The sequence below is a fragment of the Myxocyprinus asiaticus genome, chromosome 28 (assembly GCF_019703515.2).
Source record: "Myxocyprinus asiaticus isolate MX2 ecotype Aquarium Trade chromosome 28, UBuf_Myxa_2, whole genome shotgun sequence".
In the NCBI taxonomy this organism is placed as follows: domain Eukaryota; kingdom Metazoa; phylum Chordata; class Actinopteri; order Cypriniformes; family Catostomidae; genus Myxocyprinus; species Myxocyprinus asiaticus.
In genome coordinates this window covers 18,876,877-18,904,433 of record NC_059371.1, presented here as the reverse complement: position 1 = coordinate 18,904,433, position 27,557 = coordinate 18,876,877, and the positions used below count along the sequence as shown (strand labels likewise).

Here is a 27,557-nt window from a genome sequence, read left to right as displayed (position 1 = left end):
CTATGTTGAAGCCTGAGGTGGAAACATAATTTTGATCTTGATCTTTTTTATACTGTGGATAATTTAGATATTGTTCAGGGTACAAGTGATGTTCTTTTTTGTAATGTCACGTCATATTTACATTGACTAAGAACAAACATTAGTGATTCCATGGGATCCAATGACTAACCCCCAGCATTTGGTCCTCATTATCCACAGTTCAGAGATATGAGGTAATTCCTCTCCAAAAAATTAAGAGGGACTGAGGAAGAATTTAATGACCACATCCGAGCATTATAACCACAAAGCAACAACGCTGCAGCTCGGGAGAGTATGAACAACAATTAATTTGATCTACAGTTTTATAGGTCTTTGTCGCCCTCTTGTGCTTTCAAAGATGCTTGGCCGCAGTGTTAGAAATTAACTGTAGGATATTGTTACGGGACAAATTTCGCTCCTTGCATTTGATTCTCAAATGCATTTTTCCATTACAAGGACAAGTTTTTCCTAGCTCAAAAAAAAAAAAAAAAAAAAAATTATATATATACATACACACACACACACTACCGTTCAAAAGTTTAGGGTCACTTACTCATTCTTTCTTTATTTACTTATTTATTTCACATTTTAGAATAATAGTAAAGTCATCAAAACTATGGAATAATAGAAATGGAAATATAGGAATTATGTTGTGACTAAAAAAAATCTGTTCAAACCTGTGTTATATTTTAGCATCTTCAAAGTAGTCACCCTTTGCCTAGATTTTGCAGACATGTACTCTTGACATTTTCTCAACCAAATTCTTGATGTATCACCCTGGGATGCTTTTTAAACAGTATTGAAGGAGTTCTCATCTATATGCTGGGCGCTTAATGGCTGCTTTTCTTAATTATTCGGTCCAAGTCATCCATTTCAAAAACTTTTTTATAAAATTTTAGTTTTGTAATTAAATAAATTAATATGTTGGCACAATTATATTTTTGTCTACAAAACTAATTTCAAACATTTAAGCATACGCTTTCATATCAAAAGGTTTTTAAGATCATGAGAAACATTTCAGGCAAGTGACCCCAAACTTTTGAACGATAGTGTGTGTGTGTGTATTATATATATATATATATATATATATATATATATATATATATATATATATATACTGCTAGTCATCCTTTTAGGTTAAATACTTATGCTTCATTTTACCAGTTCAAAAGATAAAATGCATAAATAGGTCTAAAATAGAATATTAAGAGGCATTGGATACACATCAAATTTTGACACCATGTTGGCTTTCCAATAATCCACACAGAACCGGACCGAGCCATCGCTCTTAGGCACCAGAACCACTGGGCTGGCCCAATCACTGTGGGATTCTTCTATTACCCCCATTTCGAGCATGTCCTTTAATTCTTCCCGTACTACCTGTTTCTTGTGTTCGGGTAATCGGTAGGGCAGCCTACGTACCACTACCCCTGAGATTATCTCGATTTTGTGTTCTATGAGATTAGTGTGGCCGGGGAGAGGTGAGAACATGTCAGAGAAATTATTCTGCAATCTGGCAACCTCCTTACGTTGTGACGGCGAGATGTGGTCTCCACAAGGGACCGGGGTGAATTGATTGGCTTTAAGATTCACCTCTGGTCCAAGCTACTCCCTCTCTTGACATCACTTCCTGTTCCTGTTGCTGACGGCACGCTGCATGAGTGTTTGTAGCTTGCGAGCCTGCTTAGCATTGCTTATTCTTATACATTCATCGTTTTATCCTTTGCCACTTTACCGTGTGCTTCGGGTTTTTCCACTTCTCTACTGTTTCATCTGTGTGTGTTATACCGTGCACAACCGTTTCTCTCTGGGGTTTTTTCTTTCTTTTCTCCGCTTTTTTCCGCTTGTCTACATCTCGCGTCTCAACTGCGTGCATTCGTTGTTCTCCACTGTTTTACATGGATCATTGCATCAATCTCAAACATCTGTTGATTTGGAACCACATCAATCTCAAACACTCGCCGCTCAAGAACAACCATACCAACAACAAACAATTGCGGTAAGTCATTGCATCTACTCATGTTATTGCTTCCTGCATTACATGCCACATGGTCACTATAGCTTCTTCCATCAGCAGTGAGGGATTTACATGTGATAAATGTAAGAAATTAGTCAGGCTGATGGAGAAGGTTGATAAGTTAGAGACAAGCATCCAAATGCTAGTGGAGGTCAGTGAGAAAGAGAAGCCGGTACATACTGTTTCGGATGCGGGTAGAACAGCAACCAACACACACACTTTGGTTCCGGCTGAAGAGCCCCCGCAGCAGGGCGATTGGGTAACGTCTCTGTGGCATACTCGCTCAGCAAATTGACACCACTCTCCCGTTCCTGTTAGGGTTTCCCATCAAATCAAATCACTTTTATTGTCACACAACCATATACACAAGTGCAATAGTGGGTGAAAGTCTTGGGTGCAGTTCCGAGCAACATGGGAGGCGCAGCTGTCGTCCACCAGAGGGTGGAGAAGTGGCCGAAGACCAGGCTACGGCATATCGGAGAACCGGCAAGTAAAGTTTTTTTTTCTCTCTCTCTCTCTCTCTCTCTCTCTCTCTCTCTCTCCTGCTGCCGCTCTGTGTTGGCCTTTTCCCTCTCTTTTTAAATGTTTTTGTTAATTTGGCACGATCACCGTTACGGCGTGTAGGTGCCACTTTTTTTTTTGTTTCCCTCCTTGTCCCCTTCCCTGATCCAGGTATAAAATTGTTATTCATGTCGGCACTAATGATGTCCGGCTTCGCCAGTCCAAACACAAAACTCTCACTAAATCATTTATAAAAAAAATTGAAGATAAACATCATATAAAGTTAGGGCTACTAAACATTAGATCTCTTTAATTTCTTGTAAATTAAATTATTACAGATCATAGTTTGGATGTGCTCTGTCTGAATGAAACCTGGCTTAAACCAGATGAAAATATTAGTTTAAATGAATCTACTCCCCCAGATTATCGTTATAAACATGAACGGTGTCTGAAGGGTCGAGGAGGAGGTGTTACTCAACCTTCAAAATTTACAGTAAGGTTTTTGGTGTTACTCACAGGACAGGATATAAAGTCTTTTGAACTAATAATGCTTAATATGACACCGTCAGATATCAATAAAAAATCTCTGTCGTCTTTTGCCCTTGCTACAATATATAGATCACCTGGGCCTTACTCTGATTTCCTTGGTGAATTTGCACAATTACTATCTGATCTAGAATTTAATGTAGATAGAGCTTTAATTTTTGGTGACTTCAACATTCACATAGATAATAAAAATGACACATTGGGATTAGCATTTATCGATATTCTCAACTCTCTTGGAGTCAGAAAAAATGTAACAGGACCAACTCATTGCCAACTCATTGCCATAATCATACGTTAGATTTAATTCTGTCATATGGAGTTGATGTTGATACTATAGAAATTCTACCGCAGAGTGATGAAATCTCAGATCATTACCTTGTCTCTTGTTTGTTGTGATCACCGATCAGTTAATGTCACTCAATCTACACCACGCTATCGTTCAGGTAGAACTATTCTTTCGACCACTAAAGATAGCTTCACTAATAATCTTCCAGAATTGTCTCACATACTCAGTAAGCCAAAAAGTCTAGAAGAACTTGATGAAATAACAGAAAATATAAATACAGTCTTCTCTAGCATTCTTGATAGTGCTGCCCCTCTTCGATTGCACCATGGTACAATGATCACACTCATGCTTTCAAGAGAGCAGCTCAGAAAATGGAGTGCAAGTGGAAGAATACAAAATTAGAGGTATTTTGCGTTGCATGGAAGGATAGTGTCTGTAGCTACAGACAGGCACTAAAAGCTGCCAGGTCAGCATATTTTAGCAAACTCATAGAAAATAACCACAACAATCCTAGGTGTTTATTCAGTACTGTGGCTAAATTGGTTAGGAATAAAGCATCGACTGAACCAGATATTCCATCGCAGCACAATAGTAATGACTTATGAATTTCTTTACTGATAAAATTGAAATAATCAGAAATAAAATTGGAACTATGCAATTAACTGTCACAACACCTCAGAAAACAGTGTCTCATATTTTTTTTTTTGTCACGAGCAACTTCAATCCTTCGCTGTCACAGGTCATGAAGAGCTAACAAAACTTATCAAAAAATCAAAAGCCACAACACGTATGTTAGATCCAATACCAACTAAGCTCTTAAAAGAGGTATTCCCAGTAATCTCAGAACCTCTTCTTAATATTATTAACTCCTTGCTATCCTTAGGACATGTCCCAAGAAACTTTAAAATGGCAGTTATCAAACCGCTTATTAAGAAGCCACAGCTTGATCCTAGAGAATTGGCTAATTACAGACCGATTTCAATTCTACCATTTATGTCGAAAACACTACAAAAGGTAGTGTCCTCTCAACTATGTACATTTCCACAGAGAAATGGAATATATGAACAATTTCAGTCAGGATTTAGGCCCCATCACAGTACAGGGACTGCACTTATCAGAGTTACAAATGACTTGCTCTTATCATCTGATCATGGCTGCATTTCTCTTCTAGTGCTTTTAGATCTTAGTGCTGCCTTCAACACGATAGATCACGACATTCTCTTGAATAGGCTGGAGAATTATGTTGGCATTAGTGGACTTGCATTAGCACGGTTTAGGTCCTATTTATCAGACTGCTACCATTTTGTATGTGTAAACGAAGAATTGTCAAATCAAACAAAAGTTAAGTATGAAGTGCCACAGGGATCAGTTTTAGGACCTCTGCTTTCACCTTATGCATGCTTCCCCTGGGAGACATTATCAGGATAATGCAGACGATACTCAACTTTATATTTCTTCTAAACCCAATGAAAATTCTAAATTCTCCAAAATAGCAGAGTGAAATCAAAGATTGGATGGCCAGAAATTTCCTTCTACTCAGTTCAGACAAAACAGAGATACTAATGATTGGACAAAAAACAAAATAAGCTGCTAAAATATAATTTGACTCTCGATGGAAGTACTGTTACGTCGTCTTCTTCAGCAAAGAACTTACGTGTTATATTTGATACCAGTCTGTCCTTTGAAAATCAAATTTCCAATGTTTATAGAACAGCATTCTTACAACTGAGAAATATTGCTGAATTATGACACATGCTTTCTGTTGCTCATGAAGAAAAATTAATTCATGAGTTCATGACCTCAAGACTAGATTATTGTAATGTATTATTGGGAGGATGCCCAGCAAGTTCAATAAATAAATTTCAATTGGTTCAAAATGCAGCAGCCAGAGTGCTGACTAGAACCAAGAAATATGATCATATTAGCCCAATTTTATTGTTGTTACATTGGCTACCTGTTAAATTTAATATTAATTTTAAAATCCTGTTAACTACATACGAAGCTTTGAATGGTCTAGCTCCTCAGTACTTAAGTGACCTTCTGACACGCTATATTCTGTCACGTCCATTACGATCACAAAATTCTGGCTTGTTAATTCCAAGAATATCAAAATCCACAAAAGGAAGTAGATAGTTTCATACTTGGCTCCTAAACTATGGAATAGTCTCCCTAACACTGTTCAGGATGCAGACACACTCACTCAGTTTAAGTCTAGACTAAAGACTCATCTATTTAGCCAGGCATACACCTGATTTATCCTTCAACTCACAATTAGACTGCTTTAGTTAGGTCTGCAGGAACCAGAAATATGCATCATGATCTATAACTCTGCATAAAATTGAATGGCATCTATGCTACTATTATTCTATTTGTTTCACTCTCTCAACCTCAGGATTCATCTCCCGAAGTTACCAGATCCTGCCAGATCCATTCCTGATTGGTGTCGGACTCCACTGCTACGTGTCGCTGAGAGATGATGACAAACTACAGCCGGTGCTAGCAAGACATCACTTCAGTCTTTTGACTTCAGAGGATGATCTGATGCCAACTACTGTAAGATATTGGATACTTCATATGCCACTGCCAGAACCTTGGACTTAGGATGGACCTCACAGAATCTCACCAAAATGACCTGCAGGTTGAACTGCGATGCACCTCATTAATCTCTGCCTGCATCACCTTTGTCTATTGATGGACTACACTCTTGAAATGGAATACATAGACTATCATTTAACTGCCAACAAAAGCTTTCATCAGCCAACTAACAAAGGACAATGCATCTATGTTAACTTCTGCAGTTAATCCAGGATGGACTTCAAAGACATTAGTTATTAATCTTAAAGTTCATAAAAAATATTTTATTTTTAAAACACTGGACATTAATGCTTACTTAATTTACAAATTTAAAGCCATGACTTGCACTGCACACAAATAACTAATATTGGCATTATATTCATGTTGTTTAGCCAGAGGTGAACTGGCCCCCACAGTGAGCCTGGTTTCTCCCAAGGTTATTTTTCTCCATTAAACAATATCTTATGAGGTTTTGTGTTCCTTGCCACAGTTGCCTTCATCTTGCTCACAGGGGTTCTAAATACAATTATGATTTAATTATTTAATTTTATACACATTTTACAATCATATTTAATTAAACTACACAATGATCACTGTAAGACATTAGAGATATTACAGATTCATTCTTTGTTTTTGTTTATGTTAATGCATGATTTCCTGTAAAGCTGCTTTGAAACTACGTGTTGTGAAAAGCGCTATACAAATAAAAATGACTTGACTTGACTCTCCAGAACTACCATTGCCAAGGATACAGGGACCACGTCTCTCCATGGTTTTAGAAGGTTGAGGTGGTAAATCTGATGAACCCCGCCCCTATCCATATGCACTACCTTATAGATGACTTCTCCAACTCGCCGCGTGACCTCAAAGGGCCCTTGCCACTTCGCGAGTAATTTCGAGCTTGATGTGGGCAGTAATACAAGTACTTTATCTCCCGGTGCAAATTCCCATAGCCGAGCTCCCCTGTTATACAGCCGGGACTGATGTTCTTGTGCCTGTAGCAAATTGTCCTGTGATAGATGCCCCAGTGTGTGAAGTTTTGCTCACAGGTCAAGAATGTATTGAATTTAATTTTTGCTCTGTGAAGTTCCCTCCTCCCAATTTTCCTTCATGATGTCTAACACGCCACGGGGCTTACGTCCATATAATAATTAAAAAACCCTGTGGCGGCTTGCGGGACCTCTTGCACTGCAAATAGATATAATAATAGGGAATCAAGCCACTTAACCCAGTTCCAAGCATCTTCGTGCACAAACTTCTGAATCATATTTTTTAAGGTCTTATTAAATCATTCGACCATGCCGTCCATTTGTGGATGGTACACACTTGTCCGAATCAATTTAATACCCAATAATTCATACAGCTCGTGTAGTGTACGTGACATAAAATTAGTGCCCTGATCAGTGAGGATTTCTTTCAAATTCCCCACTCTGGAGATTATTCTGAAGAGTGCCTCCGCAACACTATGTGCTGAGATGTTGTGCAACAGCTCTGCTTCTGGGTGTCGCGTTGCATAGTCCACCAGAACTAACACAAAGTGGTGCCCGCATGATGACTGCTCTAATGACCCGACGAGGTCCATGCCAATTCTGTCAAAGGGAACCTCGATCAACAGAAGAGGGTGCAATGGCACTTTTGGAGTGGCCGGCGGATTCACCAGCTGACATTCGCGGCATGTTGCACACCACCGGCTAACATCCCCGTGAATGCCCGGCCAATAGAAATGGGACTTGGGACTGCTTAGTGTTTCCCCTGTCTCAACCGACCTGCCATCGGACTATGATGAGCCGCCTGGAACCACATTTCCTGACGGCTCTTTGGTACTAACATCTGGGTTGTATCTTTCTTTGTCTGAGCGTCCTGCATCACTCGATACAGCCGATCGCTTGTAATTGAAAAATACGGATATGTGAGTGCAGTGCCCGGCTGAAGGCATTGACCATAAATTACTTTCACTTGGTCAAACACATGCATAAGGGTTTCGTCTTGCGTCTGCTCCAGAGGGAAATCCCTAGCAGGAAGTCCCCTGATGTGGAGCCGATGCAGACGGCCCCGGCTCCACCTCCCCAGCCAGCGCATTGCACACCCCACACCATCTCACTGTATTACATGACCCATTCACACACAACCCCTTTAACAATGCTGAAAAAGTAGGCCAACTGGTAGCCAAAATTAGTGAATGGGTGAGGTGGGGACTAACCACAGCCTCAATATTATGCTTTTGACCCCGAAATAGAATGGTGATGGTCACTACAGGATAATCGTATATATCCCCGTGCACACCCCTCACCCTCACCCGATTCATAACGCTGTTGTTTTTCCTCCCGAAGATCCATGAAGGCCTAGTGTTGGGCCTGGTAGATGCTGGTGAGGAATCGGAAGACTTTCCCCAGTGGCGATGACAACTCCATAGCAGCATATCCTTCCTCCTTATCCCAGGTTTTGGCACCAGTGTGACAAAGTTCATTGTCGGGCAGATAAAAGAGGGAGCGGGAGCCGGTTTCCACAGTCCACGTGAGTCAGACTTTAGTTATCAGAAAACAGCAATCGCTTTTCAGCAATAATTCAAAACACTCAGTAACAGACACACAGTCTCTCGTGTGCCCCTCTCCCTCTCTCTGTGGACCGGGCTGTTTTTACCTCTCCCGTCTCTCACTGCAAACACAGAAACAGTAATTACCAGCAATTCATCTCAGGTGAAACTCCCGCTTCCTTCCTCTCGACCATGCCCTCGCCTCCACATATTTACATTGAGTGTACATTATGTATAACAAACATTAAAATGGCACTGTCTCTTTAAGAACAGTGGCTATTCAGCAAACCTGTTTCAGCTGAGCGGTTTCTTTACCATGACTGTGCTGTATGTTTGAATTAATCTGACTGTAAATAACAGAACAGGTATTAAAAGAGACTTAAATCAATGAAAATCTATTGCGTAGATCTCAACTTTAAAAGATCATTGGACCGGGAGGGCCCTAAAATTAAATTGGCCCCGGGGCCCTTGCTAGTCAAAATCAGCCTCTGGTGTAGAATGTTTTATTTATTTTATTTCAAGGGCTGTTTTACAGTGATCCAGCTAACACAGAACGTTCCCCTAACGTTAGCGCATGGTTCCCATCTGGTTATTTATTTACATATTTTGGGAACCAATTCCAAATGTTATAGGAACGTTCTCTTTAGGTTATATTCCGTAAACTAATAATCCCAGAGCGTTGCAGGAAAGTTGTGTGACAACCTAAAAAGGATTGTACAGAGCATTCACAAATGGTTATTTTTAGGTCTTAGTTTTATAACAATAAACTAACCTTCCCAGAACGTTGCAGAAAAGTTTTTGTAAGATAACCCTAACAAGAACTTATAGCCTTTTTTACGTTCTCTGAAATGCCTAAAGAACAATTATGCAGAAATAATTCTGACCATTTTCGCAAGTTACATTTCATAGCATAAGTAACAACAATCAACATCCTGCTCATTTGGACTAGAATTGGGAAGTCAGATTCAGTTTAGGGAATCGGTTAGTTCCGAGAGTTTACTTCAATGAACTAATTCAAATAGGGTAGACCGAGTACAGTTTGAACACTTTTTGCTCTACTCTCAAATACAGAGCAGAATAAACATTAAATTTTTTTCACATGAGATATACCTTTATCTGTCTACTAACAAAAAAAAAAATGCTAGAAACCTGCATACACTGTTCATATTTTCTACAATTAGTGTTTGAAGACAAGAAGCGCTTTTGTTACAACTTTACCCATGCGGGGTACATTTGAAACACTACCCCGGGACAGTTGGAACACTCATTTATAATGTGCTAAATATGGCAATATGCCTAAGTTAAGTGAAATATACTGACACATTTTATACTCTGTGAATGTTTTACATTTTTCTAACGCTTGCTTATGTATCATTTCTAACACATCAGCTGGAAATGCTCTCTTAGTTTTTCTCACTGATACAAGGCATCCTGTGACATGCACACACATGCAAACTGACCAAAATACTAATTTACAATCATATTTTTGAACTAAATCTACTTTACAAAATCATTTACACTGCATAATTCTATCTATCTATCAATCTATTTATCTATCTATCTATGATCTGTCGGTCTATCTTAGATAAGTAAGCAAAACAAATTAATTAATTAAGCTTTCTGACTGAATAAAAGCTAACAAAATCCTAGAAGGAGCATTGGCAACCATATTTCCTATGGCACGGGTACAGTTGTAACACTGTGTTTCATCTGTCTGCTGCTGTGTTGTTCTCTTACATGCCCGTGATTTGCAAACATCTCACCTATAGAAAATGCAATTGAGGTGTTTTTTCTGTCAAACTAAATGTTCGTTTTTTCCGACACCCATGGAGGTAAATTGTACTTGGCAGATCACATTCAGATAGCTATGACACACTGCACTTTTTCATAATACAAGCGTTTAATTGTTATACATGTAATTCTGCTTAATTTTTAGGTTTCAACTTAATAATTTGTGTTAAAATGTGTAGTTTCCAACAGTGACAGCTCGTATTATTACACATGCAAGTTCAACATTAAGGAAAATTACAATTGTACTTTTTAAAATAAATTTTCACCCTACATTTTTTAGAGGCTTAATCGTGATTAAAATAGTTGTAAACTTAATATAAAATAAAACATAATGTTTCACATGTATATGTATGTATAAATATAGTTGCACCCTTCCCCCTTCCCGGCTTAACACTCCAAAAAATCTACTCACTTTAACAATAACATGATGGGTGAATGACACGAAAAGATGGCCAGCTAGAGGTGTCATACAAAGATATTTTTAATGACTTTATATTGTCTATTGGAGTTTCATGAGCACATAGGCACATCAGTACATCCACAGCTTGAATGTAGGATCTTGTGGATTTATGAATAAAGTACTCTAGTTTTAAACCCCCCCCCCACTCTGCTTCCAGTTGTTATGACATCCCATGAACACTTTAAAATACTCATGGTAGCTTTTGACAACTCTATAACCTGTAAATCCACTTTGCTAGCTAATTACACTTGACATCAACACTATAGATATCTATATAGCGACTGCTAGAACGGAAGTTCCGAGACAACATTTTCAAGATGGCTGCGCGCTAGTTTCTCTGGTGCATAAGACAGAATCATTAAAAGATCGATTAAAAAAAAAAAAAAAAACGATTCGGACATCACTAATATGAATTACAAGTACCCGCGAAAAAAACTACATATCCCATTCAGGCATAAGCGGTCAGAGATTAACAAAGTATTATAAAACTAAATTATATTTACTCATATCAGTATGAATTTCTCCACTGATTATTGTTGATTTTTCTATTTATAATATCAAAAGCTTAGAAAATAAACTTATAAATGTGTCAAAGCACAATGCAGAGATAGACCTCTGGGTTTTGGAATGTGGAAGTAAACGTTTGCGGGGTAATCTTCGACAGCGGTGAATGGGAGTCAATGGGAGTTCACAGCAAATATTACTGTCACTTACCCATTTGCTCCAAGACCAAAATAAAAAATACACTCTTACGTATGAATGAGTTTCCAGAAGAGGAAAAAAATAAAGAGCGGTGGATAAAGAATCAGATGGGAGAACATGACAAAATTTACTCTCACTCTTTCTGCAGCTGTAATAGAAACCCCCTCGCAGCTGTGGTAATTCATTTTTTTTTTTTTTTTAATAATTCCAGTGTAATATAACACAAATCATAATGTTATAAATTCACACTCAATATTTAAAATATATATATAATATTTAAAAAAAATTACGATATTTACGCTGCTAAATAAGGCTGAAACGCGTCATCACAGTCTGTGAAAAAGGTCTATTTGTAACCGGATGTAGTTCCACTCGATGCGTTATGACGCGGCGGAAACGCCGTTTTCTTCCTTTTCTCCATTAGGTGAGTGTGTGGAGAGAGCGCTATTGAGCGCTCTCCAGATTTATCGAAAAACACTTAATTTACTTATTTATATATGCACAGATTCCCCCTTAAAACGATTACTTTTATTTATATTACAGATCGCAACCATGGGGCGCCGTCCTGCCCGTTGGTAAGTTCTGAATATTGTGTTTTAAAAAGCTGGCCGTACTGAAAATGGCAGGGCCCGCTAACCATGTGCGGGACACCGGCATCGTTCAGCAGGAGAGCGTGACAGTACATGGACGCGCCCTGTGTTAGAGCTGTTAACACGAATGTGAAGTTAATCACAATTTGCATCCAGTGAAATACATTAGTTACTTACCCAGTGGTCACGTGCCATGCGAACACATTTCCTACCTAGTTAAACGCGTTGTCTGATCCGTTTTAAGTATATTGCATGATGAATTTGACGGTTTGCTTTGATTAATTGGCTTTTTGCAGTTATAATTAAAATACTTCTCTATTGGCTAATGGTGGATCAGCCGGTTTTAAAGAATTCCGACGTCTTGATAGTGTCAGCACGTCCTTGTGCTTCAGACGTTGGTTTTGAGTCTTGTTAATTTGTCATCATATTTTCCAGCTACAGATACTGTAAGAACAAGCCTTACCCCAAGTCCCGTTTCTGTCGGGGTGTGCCTGGTAAGTAATTGTTTATTTAGAGACCACACTATCTCCACTAAAGTAGAGCTCATCACAAGTTCCAATACTCTTTAGTGTGTTTGTAGGGTCTCATGTTTTATTTGGACCGCAAAATTTAAAATTTGTTGTACAATAGCATCACTTGTGTACACGCACGATTGCCGTGATTAAGCATCTCTCTTCTAAATCCAGATCCCAAAATCAGGATCTTTGACTTGGGCAGGAAGAAGGCTAAGGTGGATGAGTTCCCCCTTTGCGGTCACATGGTATCTGATGAATACGAACAGCTGTCCAGTGAAGGTGAGATGTTTTCATCCTATCGTCAAACAAGGCGTTCAGTTTCAGACATCTGCGCATAGTCATTTGTCCTTTGGACAAATGTTAATTTTTACATTTATGCATATTGTTTTGAGAGACCATTTTTTCCCCTCTAATTTTGCATTCATTATTGTCTAGCTCTTGAGGCTGCCCGTATCTGTGCTAACAAGTACATGGTGAAGACCTGTGGTAAAGATGGTTTCCACATCCGCGTCCGTCTGCACCCCTTCCATGTCATTCGCATCAACAAAATGTTATCCTGTGCTGGAGCTGATAGGTGAGCAAATAATTCCTCTGCAAAGCTTACCTGCAGCTTATTAAGCCGACCAGTCAGGTTTACTGTACTTCCCTGGTGTGCAAAGGCTGCAGACAGTAATTCTTTGGTTGTGTATGAGTCTGGCTGTGTAGTGCCGGGCCCTTTAAGGGACCATTGAGACAGACAGATAGCCTCATTTTAATGGGGTCCATTTGACCAATTTTGAGTTTTAATCATCCTAAATGCTGATCTCCTCTCCAGGCTCCAGACTGGGATGCGCGGTGCTTTCGGAAAGCCCCAGGGGACAGTGGCTCGTGTGCACATTGGCCAGGTGATCATGTCTGTACGCACAAAGGCCCAGAACAAGGAACATGTGATCGAGGCTCTGAGGAGAGCCAAATTCAAGTTCCCAGGGCGTCAGAAGGTATGTAACAGGAAGATGAAAATAGGGTGTTTGTGTTAATTGTATAAAAGATGGCCCTACTGTGAAAAATCTTCATAAAAGACCACTTTAAGACTCCAGCAAAGAGCAGGTCAGACTTTCTAAAGTTTTGATATGTTCCCTTCTTAGATCCACATCTCCAAGAAGTATGGCTTCACAAAGTTCAATGCCACTGATTTTGATGGCATGTTGGCAGAGAAGCGTGTGATCCCTGATGGCTGTGGGGTGAAATACATCCCCAGCCATGGACCCCTGAGCCGCTGGAAGGCCCTGCATGCCAATTAAGGACCTCACACTTAAATGCAACTGAACCAGTGACCCCAAATAAAGTCCAATGTTGATTTACAATCTTGGTGGTTTTTTTTTTCTTTTCTCCATTTTCTAAAATGTAGTTCCAGCCAACTTTTCAAAGAGGGAATGCTTAATTCAGTGAAATATTTTTGATTTGTAATATGACTTGAAAAATCTAAATACTTAATTTTGAGTATAGATCAGTGGTTCCCAACACTGCACATTTTGTATATCTCCCTTTTCTGATGCACCCAATTCAGGTCTTTGAGTCTCCACTAATGAGCTGATGAGTTGAAACAGGTGTGTGTGATTAGGGAGATATCCAAAATGTGTAGTGTTGCGGGGCTTCCAGGAACAGGCTTGGGAACCACTGGTATAGATATTTCTAAAATAGGCTTTGTTGACTGGAAAAACTGCAGAAATGTAAATACATTTGGAGAAAATATATATTTTCCTAACATTTCACATTGTACAAGTTAAGTGTAAAAAAGTAGACAAGAATGACAGTTTATTACAAAGATAAAATTCATTTATTCTGAAAGCTGTAATCAAACACATTTAACAATGATATTTTGGCAAAACCATACTGTAAATTTTTTGGAAAACACAAGAATATATAAATACAACCTGAGCCACATTTAGCTGAATTCAGTGAAATAACAAATACCGAATTATTTCTATTAAATATTCAGTCATAACCACTATCTACCACATTGTGTAGAGACAGTTGAGGCTTTGTTTAAGATCAAGTACATAGCAGCTGTGTAATGGCAAAGTAAAGCCTTCACTTCATCTAGGCAAGATGAATTATCAACTTCTGCTTGTGTTCATATTATCTGCAATAGCAATATGATATTGAGGACAAAGGTTGTAGGCATAAGGCAAGATGCTTTGTTTGTGGAAATCCTTGCATCGTTAGTCTTAAGGTCCACCTCAATGGGGTAGTGATCACTCACTTCTAGAGCCTGAAAGAGACAATCCACACAAAAGGAGACGTTAGGCAGAATGTTAGCCTCAGTCCCCATTCACTTTCATTACATGGAAAAAGATGCAATGAAAGTGAATGGTGACTGAGGCTAACATTCTGCTTAATATCTCCCTTCGTGTTCCTTCAATTTGAGATGTGATAAAGTGCTAAACATCTGTTCTAGAAAGCTGAGAAAAAAAGAGACTGAACTGGAGTGATATTTTTACCTGAGCCTCTGTAAGATGGAATTCCTTGGCAAAATTGAATGGCTGTGCTGAAAAAGACTCAATTGTTCTGAGAAATGACTCCCCATGTACAACAATTCTGTGGATTTAGAAATCAGCCATAAAATGATGTTAAATGCATAACATGCTTAAAATGTGTTGTCCCTTGATGCAAAGTTTACATGCAAAAGGGAAGCAGCAAGATTTATTATGTTCATTTGTAGGCCAAGACGGAATCTGCAGACTTTTCTACACTTTCTGTGGTGAGTTTGAGGGACATTCTGGAATTCTACTGAATGAATTTAAACATAGTAAAATGTGTTAGATCTGAGAGAACTGCAGCCTTAATGGTAGCTGAAAGCATATTCAAATGAGAATAAACAAATAAATGTGAATAATATCTAAAGGGATTCCAATTCTGCAGAAATCTGTGGAGTATTCTGAGTTCTACAGGTGCAGATTCTGTGTGGGCCTGCTGATTAAAACATTCTTTCTGTTGTTGTACCTGTCATATGCACAGTCAGTGGACTGTTTCACTGTAGTGTCCACATTATCCTTAATCAGCCAAATGAAAGAGGTGTCAGAGAAAAGTCTGATGTTCTTCCTGTTCTTTTTAGCCACATAACCACAAGCTGCATTGAAGTCGCCTAGGAACATCACATTCTTACAAGAACAGAGAGACAGAAAAATGCTAAGTTCAGTATTTTATATTAAAGTTATGAGGATTCAGTCTATGGCAGTGACAGCTGAGCAACTCCACCATTACACCTCGATTTTCCATCGCTTTCTAATATCCACAAAGACATCATAGAGTTCGTCAATCTCTTTGGTGGCATTTGAGGGAGTGGTGTGCTGTGGAATCAAGACAAACTCCTTGGCCACTGTTAACAGAGAGACAGAGGATCCCATGCTATTTCACAAATCACCAAAGAGAACACAAACATCAGATCAAATTTAAATGAACAAGAATGCTTATCAGTGATCTGCCTTGGAACAGATTCAATGCACAATGACTGAGTTTTGCTATTTCATACCTGTTTTAGGGGCTTCAAAATGTACCACAAAGGGTTCTCTGGAGAAAGCATCCACGTCCCCTTTCTGTGTATCTGGATACTGATACCAATTTTTTAGCTTGGCTGTACTTTTCCTGCGAGCAAAAGAGGTATAAGGAAAACAATGTAGAAAGGCTAAAATTTACTAAATAAAATGTAAGGAAAATATGAATTTATTAGTATGAACCATGTGAGATCCAGAATTGCAACGTTTGTTTGCAGCAATTAAATACATATTTTTTTTAATTAAAATGGTAAATAAAATAAAAAAAACGAGTTGTCACACAACAGTTACCTCAAAGAAAAATGCATTTAAAAACCAACATTTTTCCATAGACTGCAATTGTTTTCTGATGTTACACAAAATTCACACCAAAACAAACAAGATCAAGCAGCTTAAAAATCTGATGACATGTTTTATTTTAAATTTTATAATCGGTGTCTATCTTAAACCATGATCAAGGAGGAAAAAAAGAAAATGTATCATCATTCTGTAATATGCTTGGGTCTCTGAGGGTTAATCAATGCAATACAGGCAACTTGTCACACTTTTTGGTACTACTGATTTAAAGGAATGTTTTGGGTTCAGTACAAGTTATGTTCAATCGACAGCATTTGTGGCATATTGTTGATTAATAAATAATAATCACAATATTTTTTACTCATTCATTCATTTATATAAAGAAGCAAAAATTACAGAAAGGCACTTACAATGGAAGTGAATTGGGCCAGTCAATAAACCTTAAAATACTCACTGTTTCAAAAGTATAAACACGAGATGTAAACATCATATGTGGTAACATAATTTCAGTGTGATAAAATCACTTACTAACATTATCTGTGTAAAGTTATATCCAGTATTACAATTTTGTTGTCATGTCGGCATAATGCCAGTAAACCCTGTAATATGGTAAACCCTGTCATGCAAGTAAATCCATGATTTTATCACACTGAAATCATGTAAACACATATTGTATGTATGTCCTGTGGCTATACTTTTGAAACAGTGAGTATTTTAATGTGTATGGACTGGCCCCATTCACTTCCATTGTAAGCATCTCACTGTTATCACATTTTTCTTTTTCTTAAACGAGGGACAAGTTGAAATAATTTTGTGGCAATCAGCATTTTCCCACAAATGGTGCTGATTGAGTTTAATTTATATTGAACCTGGAACATTCCTTCAATATTATTAACACTGTTTATATATTGTCTCAAGCCTATAGAAAGGCTGAATATGTACCTGTAAACAAAAACATATTGCTCCTGATAGGTTTGTGTTCTCCCGAGACGCTCACTTGCCACATAGTCATACTCACCATCTCTGGAAATTCTGGAAAGATCAATATACTGTCAGTGTTTGTGCAGTACAGTGCATGTTGATTTATTTATCTCCTAAAAGGAATAAAAGTACCAATTTCTTTCCATAAGAGCAAAATCTGTAAATTTTTCCAAACTTTTGGCCGCCAGTGGGTGAGTGTGTGTGTGTGTGTGTGTATATATATATATATATATATATATATATATATAAAATCAGGGTTGGGAGGGTTACTTTTGAAATGTATTCCACTACAGATTACAGAATACATGCTGTAAAATGTAATCTGTAATGTATTCTGTTAGATTACTCAAGGTCAGTAATGTATTCTAAATACTTTGGATTACTTCTTCAGCACTGGTAGATTTTTTCACTTGTTTTGACTATAAAAACTCTGCCAGTACAGTAAGACAAAATACACATGTTAAAATACATTCTCTTGTTTTAAGGATTTTTAGATATTTTTACAGGAAAACAATAAAAACGTTATTATCAAGAATAAGATTTTTGCCCTAATATCAAAGGTCTTACTAGAGAAAAAGAAATTATGATCCAATGTGAATTTTCTTGATAAAAAATATGATCGTGCCTGGTAACGTGCATGTAAAATGGCTAGAAATAGCATTTTAACTTAGCATAAAGCTGACAATTTACACAAGGTTTATTTCTATTTCTTCTGCTCCAAACTTACTTCAAACTTACTTCTCTGTCTGCTCGTATGAATGTAACACATCATAAGAAAGTGTTTCACTGCTGTTCAAATGCACTTTGGATCGCATCATTTATATGTATAAATGTTTTCCATCTGAAAGGACTAAATATTAAATGAAACAAATGACAATAAAATACAAAGTAATCTCTTCAGTAATCAAAATACTTTTTGAATGTAACTGTATTCTAAATACCAATGATTTAAATTGTAACTGTAGTGGAATACAGTTACTTATATTTTGTATTTTAAATACGTAATCCCATTACATGTATTCTGTTACTCCCCAACCCTGTGTGTGTGTGTGTGTGTGTGTGTGTGTGTGTATATATATATATATATATATATATATATATATATATATATATATATATATATATATATATATATATATATATGCAATGAAAGTGATTAGTCACTGAGGCTAACAATCTGTCTAATGTCTTGTTTTGTGTTTTACAGAAGAAAAAGTAATACTGGTTTGGAACAACATGAGGGTGAGTAAATTATAACAATTAAAATTTTTAGATGAACTATCCCTTTCAATCTAGTTGGCTACACTGTAATTGAAGGTTTGTGATTATTTTTTTTTATATTTCCATTTTGTCTACCCATTGAGTGCAGCAACAAGGCGGGGTAGGGCTTTATTTTTCTGGTCTCTGACCTCCTGGAGCAAGCATATGTCACAACGAGCTACAATCTGCGAGAAAGAAAAAAAAATAGAACATTTAAGCTCTACTGTGCGTTTATAAAAACAACATTTAAATTATTTGCAAGAATTAAAGAGCATTGCACTGCACATGTTCTTACCCGTGAAATAGAATTCATGATTTTGGGATCTGCTGATTTAGAGTCACCAAAACTCTGGACGTTAAAGGCACAAATTTTGAAGCCATAGCAGGAGAGCGGGCCATAGAAGATGGAGATGGTGAGGAGGAAATGTTTGAGATCAGCAGTCATTCTGTGGCTGAAGAGTGAATGAGAGAGATATAGAGATATAGAGAGAGAGATAGAGAGAGAGAGAGTGAAAGAGAGAGTGAATGAGAGAGAGAGAGAGAGAGAGCTCTGTAGTTACAGATTCATGGTTCTATGAGAGAGCAAAGGTTTCAAGTACTGTATTAAGAAGTGAGTTTCAAAACCTGAATTCAGAACCTGAATAACATGGAAAACTGATTTGACTGTATTGTTACAGTTATCGCACAAAAGTAATCCTGAAACTGATCCTTAAATCATATGATGTTGGTTTGTGTTATGTATGAGAATGTTCAATTTCTCACAGAGAGTTAAGATATTTTTAGGAGATGTTGTGGTCAATTATTAACAAACTTCCTCATTCCTGTACCAAAAAACTAAATAACTAAAGTTAAATAATAATAATAAAAAAGACAAGAACAATTATAATTTATCAGGTTTAAATAACATTTTGTAAGATACAAAACCTTTTTTGTTTACGTATAAAAAAACTGATGAAAAGAACTATTAATCATGTTTTAATCAAGTTTTGACTGCTTTTCAGTTTTTCAAGTGTTACTATGAGACTTCATTGAGACCTGTGATCAGTAAACAACAGTTAACACCTAATGATACAAGGATCACGCATGTTTGCTTTGAGGTTGGTGACTTGTTGTGAAGTAATTAGATTGTCTTGTTGTCGGAGGGAATCCAGACTCCAAACAACATGTTGAAACATGATCTGTGGGGTTAGATGTTTTGAATTGTTTGCAACAGGCTTTTTCACAAATCTCTGGAAAAGAGCTTGCCCATATGAAACAACTGTTTTCCCGCCCTGCTTTAGATGCTGGTACCCAGCAGCATTGGGTGTCCCTATCAAGCTTCTTAACTAGCTTAACCAACAAGACTTCTTTGGTCAACAATGGATATGCTGGCTCACCAGCTAGACCAGCACTAATCAGCCAAATGGACATCTACATTCTGGGCAACTCAACACTGAGAAAGTAACAGTAGACTCTCACAATGTGACAGAACATACTTAAAATAATCTTCTTACCTTATTTGAAATGTGTTGGATTTTACTTCAACAAAACTGGTCACCCTTTCCCTTCCGCACTCAGGAAGTCTTAGGACACACCCTCCACATTGCTATTTGTAGACTAAGGGAGGAGATTACTTTACAAATGAATGGAGTGTGGGGCTATCCACTGCAATAAAAACAAGCACTCTTATGCAAAACTAATGGAATAATGCAGTGTATAATCATTTTACTCTCTAGTGATCTGTCAGGTCTTTCAAGTTTAGGCTTTTACAGAACATCTGAGAACAGATTACTGTTGCTTAAGTATAGTTGCATAAGCATCTCAAAGGACAACAGTGTTTAGTGTTGAGAAGTCAGTCAGATTCATGCAAACTGCTGATTGAAAAAAAAAAACCTACTCAAGGCAGAGAACAAACAAAGCGAAACTTGATGACCATGCAGTATTGCAACATTTCATAGGGGGAAATGCTTCTCTATAAAGAGCTTCCCTATACTAGTTTCCCTATAAAGTATGCAATTCCCTATGAAATATAAATTGCCTTACTCATGGGCTAATAAAATAAAACAAGATACAGAATATTCATTGAAATGAGCATGAAAACTTTCACCAGGAGACAGTAGACATCTCATACACATCGTGATGATGATGTAGAGGCTTTAGAAAGTCATGTATCAGATATGAAATGCGCAGCATTATAAGGTTAAAGAGCCTTTAACAGGGTTCGTCAAAGTTAAATTCAAGGACTTTCAAGAACTTTTCAGGCACATTTTTATTTGTTTTCAAGGACTATGCTCGAGATGTCATTAGAAAAAAATATTTTTGTTAATTTTAAATAAAAATATTTTAACCATTCAGTTAATTAATTTTTATAAAACAGCACTTATTATATGTACAACAATGAGCATCTTTAACTACATATTCTCACAGTAACAATTCTTGCTTCATTCATGATGAAATTGATGTGCAGTTGTAGTGTTCTTCCTTAAAACGCACTTCGCTTTCCAACAAAAGTGAATAACTGGGTCCGTAAGCAGTAGTCCATATGACTCGTGCTATGTTTCATGTTTTCTAAAGTCACACAACAGATTTATGTGAGGAACTGACCCAAATTGCAAATGGGTCATTCTCAAACAATTTTGACTTTCCAACATACAAAATATAGAAATTTTCCATTTAGTTCAGTTTTTGCATATAAACGCTGAGGGTAAACATTTTGTAACATGTTGACATAAACTTTTATTCATAAAGGACAACTTGGCTGTTGTTCTTTTATTATTTAATTTTGTTTCACGAATGAAGCAAGTTAACACTAAGTTAACACTAACAAGGGTTAAATGGGTTACAACACCACATTTTGAGGGTTCAATGGGGTACAACACCAAATATTTTTGTGTGAAAATATTAGTTAAAATGTGAATACATTTTTAACATGCTGGGAAAAATCGCTATATGCATATTTAAGCAGCCTCTGAACTTTGACCTTAAAAAATATTTTCTAAATCATTTTTAAAACATAAAAGAAAAAGAAAAAAAAAACAGCTAACATTTTACATTGATAAAACCAATAACATGAAATCAAGGGACAAACTTTCTTTTTAAATTATTACAATTATTAATAATAATATTTTGTTTTTTTGCACACTTGTTCGGCCTTGCACTAATACTTTTATTAAAAATAAGTACAAAATAAATACACAAATAAATTTACATGTCATAGAAGTGGTGCACCAGATGAAGGGAACAAGGATTTTTTTCAGGCAATTAACAATTTCAAATATATTTTCTAAAACATTTGCAAAAAAGAGTCAAGCCATGTCATATCTTTAAAGGTTAGGTTATAAAATTATAATATATAATAGCGATATATATATATATATATATATATATATATATATATATATATCGCTATTTGAAAACTTTTTCATGACTAAAAAAGTCAAGGGACATGTTTGTCAACATATTTTGATATTGACCCAAATGTTGTCAGAAATAACCTATTTTGTGAGACACAAAGCTCTCTTTACACAAGGGGGCGCTAGACGGCTCACAAAACGGAATCCTCCATTGATCTGCATTCAAATCATTCAAAACGTTTTACATCTCATATAATTTTTTCACTCTGGAGAGTAAATTGTAATTAAACTGATAGTTTCAAGGATTCATACTTGTTAAATCCGCAACAGCAGTATCCATAAAATATGTATATTTTTAAATCCTCCAGTAACAATTGATTGTGATTGACCCATTCTGAACAGCGCTGCCAAAAGTATCAGGTGCCACGTGACAGTAAAATCACACTTTTACATCTTAAAGCATATATTTTTATATTTAACAGTGCATGTTAAGGTTTACCTACCAGTTTACCAATTAAGGTTTTTTTTTGTTTTGTTTTTTTACCGTAGCATATTTACATTCTTTTTCTGTTATAAGTACGGATATTTGTTTTGTTTTTTTACAGTTATAGGAATCCCCCACTGCGTTTCAGAAATGCAAAAAACAAAAGAACATCTTACAAATCAAAGTTTATTTCACTGATTGAAATTGCGTTGCTTTCATTTTAATGAAGTAAATTAAACGAGCAGAAAAAATCATTTTTAATTTGGAGTTAACTAAACTTCAGATTAATTTTGACACTTAAAATTATTTGTTGTGTTTCTTCATTATTACGAGTACAGCATAAACTCAATATCTTGTGACGTAAAGACAGCGTCAAATTAAGTAAAGTTCAAAACATAACTTCAGAAGTAAAATCTGTATATTTCAGAGCAATATTTGCTGAAAAAATAAAATTTGGTGTGAATAAATGTATTTTTTTATTTATTTTTTTTATTTAACACTTTTATTAAAAATGTCAAATTAATGTTTCATTCTCTGAATATATATATATATATATATATATATATATATATATTTTACACTGGAAGAAATCTTTTTTTACAGACATATTTTTACAGACATCTCAGGTTAAAATAAAATTTTCACATGTGAAAAACATGACGTTTACTTTCATTCAAAGGAGAATGGCTGGTTTATTTTTTCATTGACATATAATCAGTTAAGTAACAGGGAAAATGTAAATTTGGTGTGAATAAATGTATTTTAGGGGAACTTTTTTTTTTAACAATTTTAACAATTGAAAAATGTGGAAAGTGTGTTAAATTATACTGTATTTTCTCTGTAAAAACTGTTATTTTTTATAGTGTACTTTACTCTCATATTTCACTCCAATACCTTATTAATTTACTGAAAATTGTAGGTGAAGAATTAATGACATAACTTTCCATGAATATCCAATGAAGATGACTGTAAACTTTCATGCTTTGCTATGCAGCCTATTGTCTATTATTTGTTTTCTCTTGATATTTCTTCCTTTTAGAGCACTATCACTGCCATTGGTTTCCTCAAGATCCCTACAGATGCTCTGGCTACAGATGTTAACGGATCAACCACAAAATGGGCCCACTAAGCAGTGACGTGCACAAACCTTAGCAGGGACAGGGGCGGAAGGATAAAAACAGGCACTGATTAAAAAAAAATAAAAAATGAGTAGTAATTATAAATACTTAACTAATTTCTTTGCTTTTTGAGTATTTAACCATTTTCTTGTATATATATATATATATATATATATATATATATATATATATATATATATATATATATATAGTGTGTGTGTGTGTGTGTGTGTGTGTGTGTGTGTGTGTGTGTGTGTGTGTGTACTGTACATCATTTCACAAATAATAGCCTATTCTGTTATATTTCTCACAAAAAACACAATGGTAAAACACTTGTTTATTTATCTATTTTCAGACATGGTCTGCGATAACCCCGTTTTTGACGTGTCAGTGTGTCACGTTTATGTGTTTTGTTCTTGTTTTCATGTCTTTATTAAAGTTTAGTTCCTGTTCAGGTCTTGTGGTTCCATGTCATGTTATTTCCTGTTTCCCTCCATGTTCATGTGTCTTGTTAACACGTTATCAGATCTAGTTTGTCACTGGTTTAAGTTTATTAGTCTTGTTATCTTGTTTATAGTTCTGTCTGTTCATTGGTTGTCTTGTTACCCTTGTCCATGTATTTTTACCCTCATGTTTGCCATGGTCCTTTGTGAGGTACTGTGTTTGTGTAATGTTGGTTCTATGGTCAAGTCAAGTCAAGTCAAGTCTAGTTTATTTGTTTATGTCTGTTTTGTTTCACGTTTGATTTACGGTTTTTGGATTCCACGTTTGTAATAAACTGCACTTGGGTTCTTCACATCATCTCGTCTTCGTCTGCCTGTCATTGTCTTGCCAGCCATCGTTACACAGTGAAACCATGGTATTTTTTAAAGTACCTTGGAGTACCATGACAGTATCATGAAATACGAACATGATCAATCAATCAGTACCATGGAATTACCCTTGTAACTTGGTGCACGGTGCGAAGGCGCGATGAGAAAGTCCGAGTGTGAGGCGATCGATTGTGTTCCACGAATGCTACAGGGTCCTTGAATAACGTATAACATGCGATTAAGGGCAGCCGGTGGAGTTTTTGGTGCCCCCCCTAGGGTATGCTGGTGCCCCCCTAGGGAGTTGGTGCCCTAAGCTGACTGCGTAACATATGTATAGGGAGCTGTGGTACTGTGGTAGCCTAATGGTATTTTTCTGAAAGTGATTAGTTTAATGGCTTATTAGTTTCAACAAAACCAAACTGGCTTTGGCTGAACCTGACAGCTCCCTCAGTTTATGTCAATATTCTATAAAATACTTTTTTAATTATATCACTGAAAGTGACGTGACCACTCCAATTATAATTAAGAAATCTGTCTGCACTGCAGGTGTGCGTTGTCGGAAATGAGGTAGCAATCGAGTATTATTCTTTTGATGAACTTACAACACAATACATGGAGTGGACTTTTTATCTGACCTGTTACTCGTCTGAGGTAACAGCACTTCGATGTTCCGGGGCGAATTCAAAACTGCATATTTTGCTTCATTGGGCACTCCTGCAGGAGGGGATGCCATTCGAAAGCTCGTTCAACACAAAAGTGAGAAAGTGAATCTTTTCTCGGAGGGCCCTTCCACAAGATTGTTAGCGAAGGATACATTCATACAGTAATGTGATATTTCCTTCAGAGTACCCACTTCAAAGGCTCTACAGTTTGGAGTGAGTATAGGGCATAGGGAGGATCACTTGCGATTGGAATCCGCCCCCGATCTGCTGTAGTGCGTGCTCTTATATGCACCTCTGCTTAATTTTCTTTAATACGCCCACGGTGTACAAAGAAATCTCATAATAACACATTATTACTGTTATTGTGAGATGATGAGATTTTAATTTTGTTTTATTTAACTATTTTAATTTTAATTTTTAAAATTTCTCCCCTTTTTCTGGACGACCAAAAGGGCACCCCTGCTGCCCCCATTCTGTGCACGTCAGTGCCACTCAGGCAAAGCAGGCTCTACTATTGGACTTACACTAGAGCAACTTTTCTCATTGCTTCCAACAGAACTGACACTGTGGGTGGAGCCTTACAAGGTGTCCTACCTAATTGGTGAGGATGGATCCACATGTGTTCTCTAGGAGCCCTCACCAGCAAGATCTAAATGTGCAACCTCAGCAGATACATCATGCGACCACAAGGAGGAACTGAAACTCAGACGATCAAATAGATCAAAAGAGTTTAACATAATAGACATGTTGAGCTTGAGAGGTTTTACACTGAAACCCTCGCTTTGATGTATATTCTGTACTTGTTTAGAACCTTAAATGAGTAATTGAATACAGAACAACAATGTTACATGCTATTCACTTCACTCAGAGTATTCTACAGGATATAGGTCATGCTGGGAATCCCATTTCCCCTTTGCAGTCAAACCCAATAACTTTAAATTAATTGACTTTTCCCACTCTCTGACATAGTTAATAGTTGTATTGATGGTCGTGCCTGAGGGTGACAATTAGAGTTACAATACAAAAATCAAACACATAGTCATTTATCTAATATTTAATAGACTATAAGCTTAATATGAGGCTCTCATTTGAAATTCAAGGCCACATAAAATCTTGTCAGCTCCTCATGAAACCTTGTCAACTCCTCAAGGAAATTTTTCTTGGGCGATAAAGCCATTGTCAGGGTTGTATGTGTTTTTTTATGTTTTTCATGTATTTTATTTTGAAAGTTTAGTTCCTGTTCCATGTCATGTGGTTCCCTGGTTATGTGATTTCATGTTTCCCTCCATTTTCATGTGTCTTGCTTTCATTGGTTTATTGTCTTGTTACCTTGCTATCAGTTCTGTCTTGTCATTGGTTATCATTGTTATGTTTCTCCCTTGTCCATGTATTTAAGCCTCATGTTTGCCATTGTCCATTGTCAGGTATTGTGAATGTAACATTGTAGGATTGTACATATGGCATGTCAAGTTATGTCAAATTCATGTTTTTGTATTTTGTTCACGTTTGGATTTACGGGTTTTGGATTTCACAATTGATAATAAACTGCACTTGGGTTCATCACACATCATCATCTTCATCGTCTTTGTCATTGCCAGTGCTCCTAGACAGCGTTACAGCCATAAAGCTTGAGTAAACGTAGGGAGGTAGAATTCCATAAGCTTCATGATTATTTTTTTTTTTTAATGGATTATGAATGATTTTTCATCTGAAACTGAATTACTGTTCTGCGATGAAGAACAGCATCATAATATATGTTTTATAAAAGATATGTACTGACAGTTGCTGCCTTCACTAATAATAACATGAATTTCATAGATATGCATGTAAATTAACTATCTAATAAATTGAATAAAGAAATAGTGTAACACTGTTAATTTCAACATTTACTAATTAATTTTCTATATTAAAATATGTATGTTAACATTAGTTAATGCCTTAAGAACTAACAGTAACAATTTCCCCCCTTGTTGTAGATCCTACTCCCCATCAGGTTAAAGGGAGAGTTCACCCAAAAATGAAAATTCTCTCATCATTTACTCAACCTAAGGCCATCCCAGATGTGTATGACTTTCTTTCTTCTGCTGAACACAAATATTTTTAGAAGAATATCTCAGCTCTGTAGGTCCTCACAATGCAAGTGAATGGTGGCCAGAACGTTGATGCTCCAAAAAGCACATAAAGGCAGCATTAAAAGTAATCCAAATAACTCAGGTAGTTAAATCCATATCTTCTGATGTTATATGATAGTTGTGAGTGGAAAAACAGATCAATATTTAAGTATTTTTTTATTATAAATGTCCACATTCACATTCTTAATTTGTTTTTGGCAACTCATATTTTTTATGCATATCGCCACCTACATGGGCAGGGAGGAGAATTTATAGTAAAAAAGGGCTTAAATGTTGATCAGTTTCTCACTCACACCTATCACATCACTTCAGAAGACATGGATTTAACCACTGGAGTCTTATGGATTGCTTTATGCTGCCTTTATGTTCTTTTTGAAGCATTAAAGTTTGGTCACCATTCACTTGCATAGTAT

General features: G+C 36.6%; 2 protein-coding genes, 1 long non-coding RNA gene and 1 other non-coding gene across 4 annotated transcripts; 3 read left to right on the top strand and 1 right to left on the bottom strand.

The window, feature by feature from the left end:
• Positions 1–1,712: 1,712 nt before the first annotated feature.
• Positions 1,713–6,665, top strand: LOC127419226 (uncharacterized). Its single transcript, XR_007893624.1, has 2 exons — positions 1,713–2,017; positions 5,761–6,665. It is a non-coding gene; the product is annotated as an uncharacterized LOC127419226 (long non-coding RNA).
• Positions 6,666–11,895: 5,230 nt separating this feature from the next.
• Positions 11,896–13,876, top strand: LOC127419225 (60S ribosomal protein L10-like). Its single transcript, XM_051660459.1, has 6 exons — positions 11,896–12,003; positions 12,454–12,512; positions 12,705–12,812; positions 12,969–13,107; positions 13,348–13,510; positions 13,658–13,876. The coding sequence occupies exons 1-6, from the start codon at positions 11,981–11,983 to the stop codon at positions 13,811–13,813; spliced, it is 648 nt and encodes a 215-aa protein (XP_051516419.1). The 5' UTR covers positions 11,896–11,980; the 3' UTR covers positions 13,814–13,876.
• Positions 13,138–13,271, top strand: LOC127419573 (small nucleolar RNA SNORA70). Its single transcript, XR_007893695.1, has one exon. It is a non-coding gene; the product is annotated as a small nucleolar RNA SNORA70 (small nucleolar RNA).
• Positions 13,877–14,330: 454 nt separating the features above from the next.
• LOC127419224 (deoxyribonuclease gamma-like) lies at positions 14,331–20,281 on the bottom strand. Its single transcript, XM_051660458.1, has 9 exons — positions 20,098–20,281; positions 18,900–19,056; positions 18,701–18,789; positions 17,306–17,395; positions 16,045–16,157; positions 15,779–15,891; positions 15,516–15,673; positions 15,014–15,110; positions 14,331–14,784 (listed from the first exon to the last, which is right to left on the bottom strand). Exons 2-9 carry the CDS (start codon positions 19,047–19,049, stop codon positions 14,647–14,649), a joined length of 948 nt encoding a protein of 315 aa, XP_051516418.1. The 5' UTR covers positions 19,050–19,056; positions 20,098–20,281; the 3' UTR covers positions 14,331–14,646.
• Positions 20,282–27,557: the final 7,276 nt, after the last annotated feature.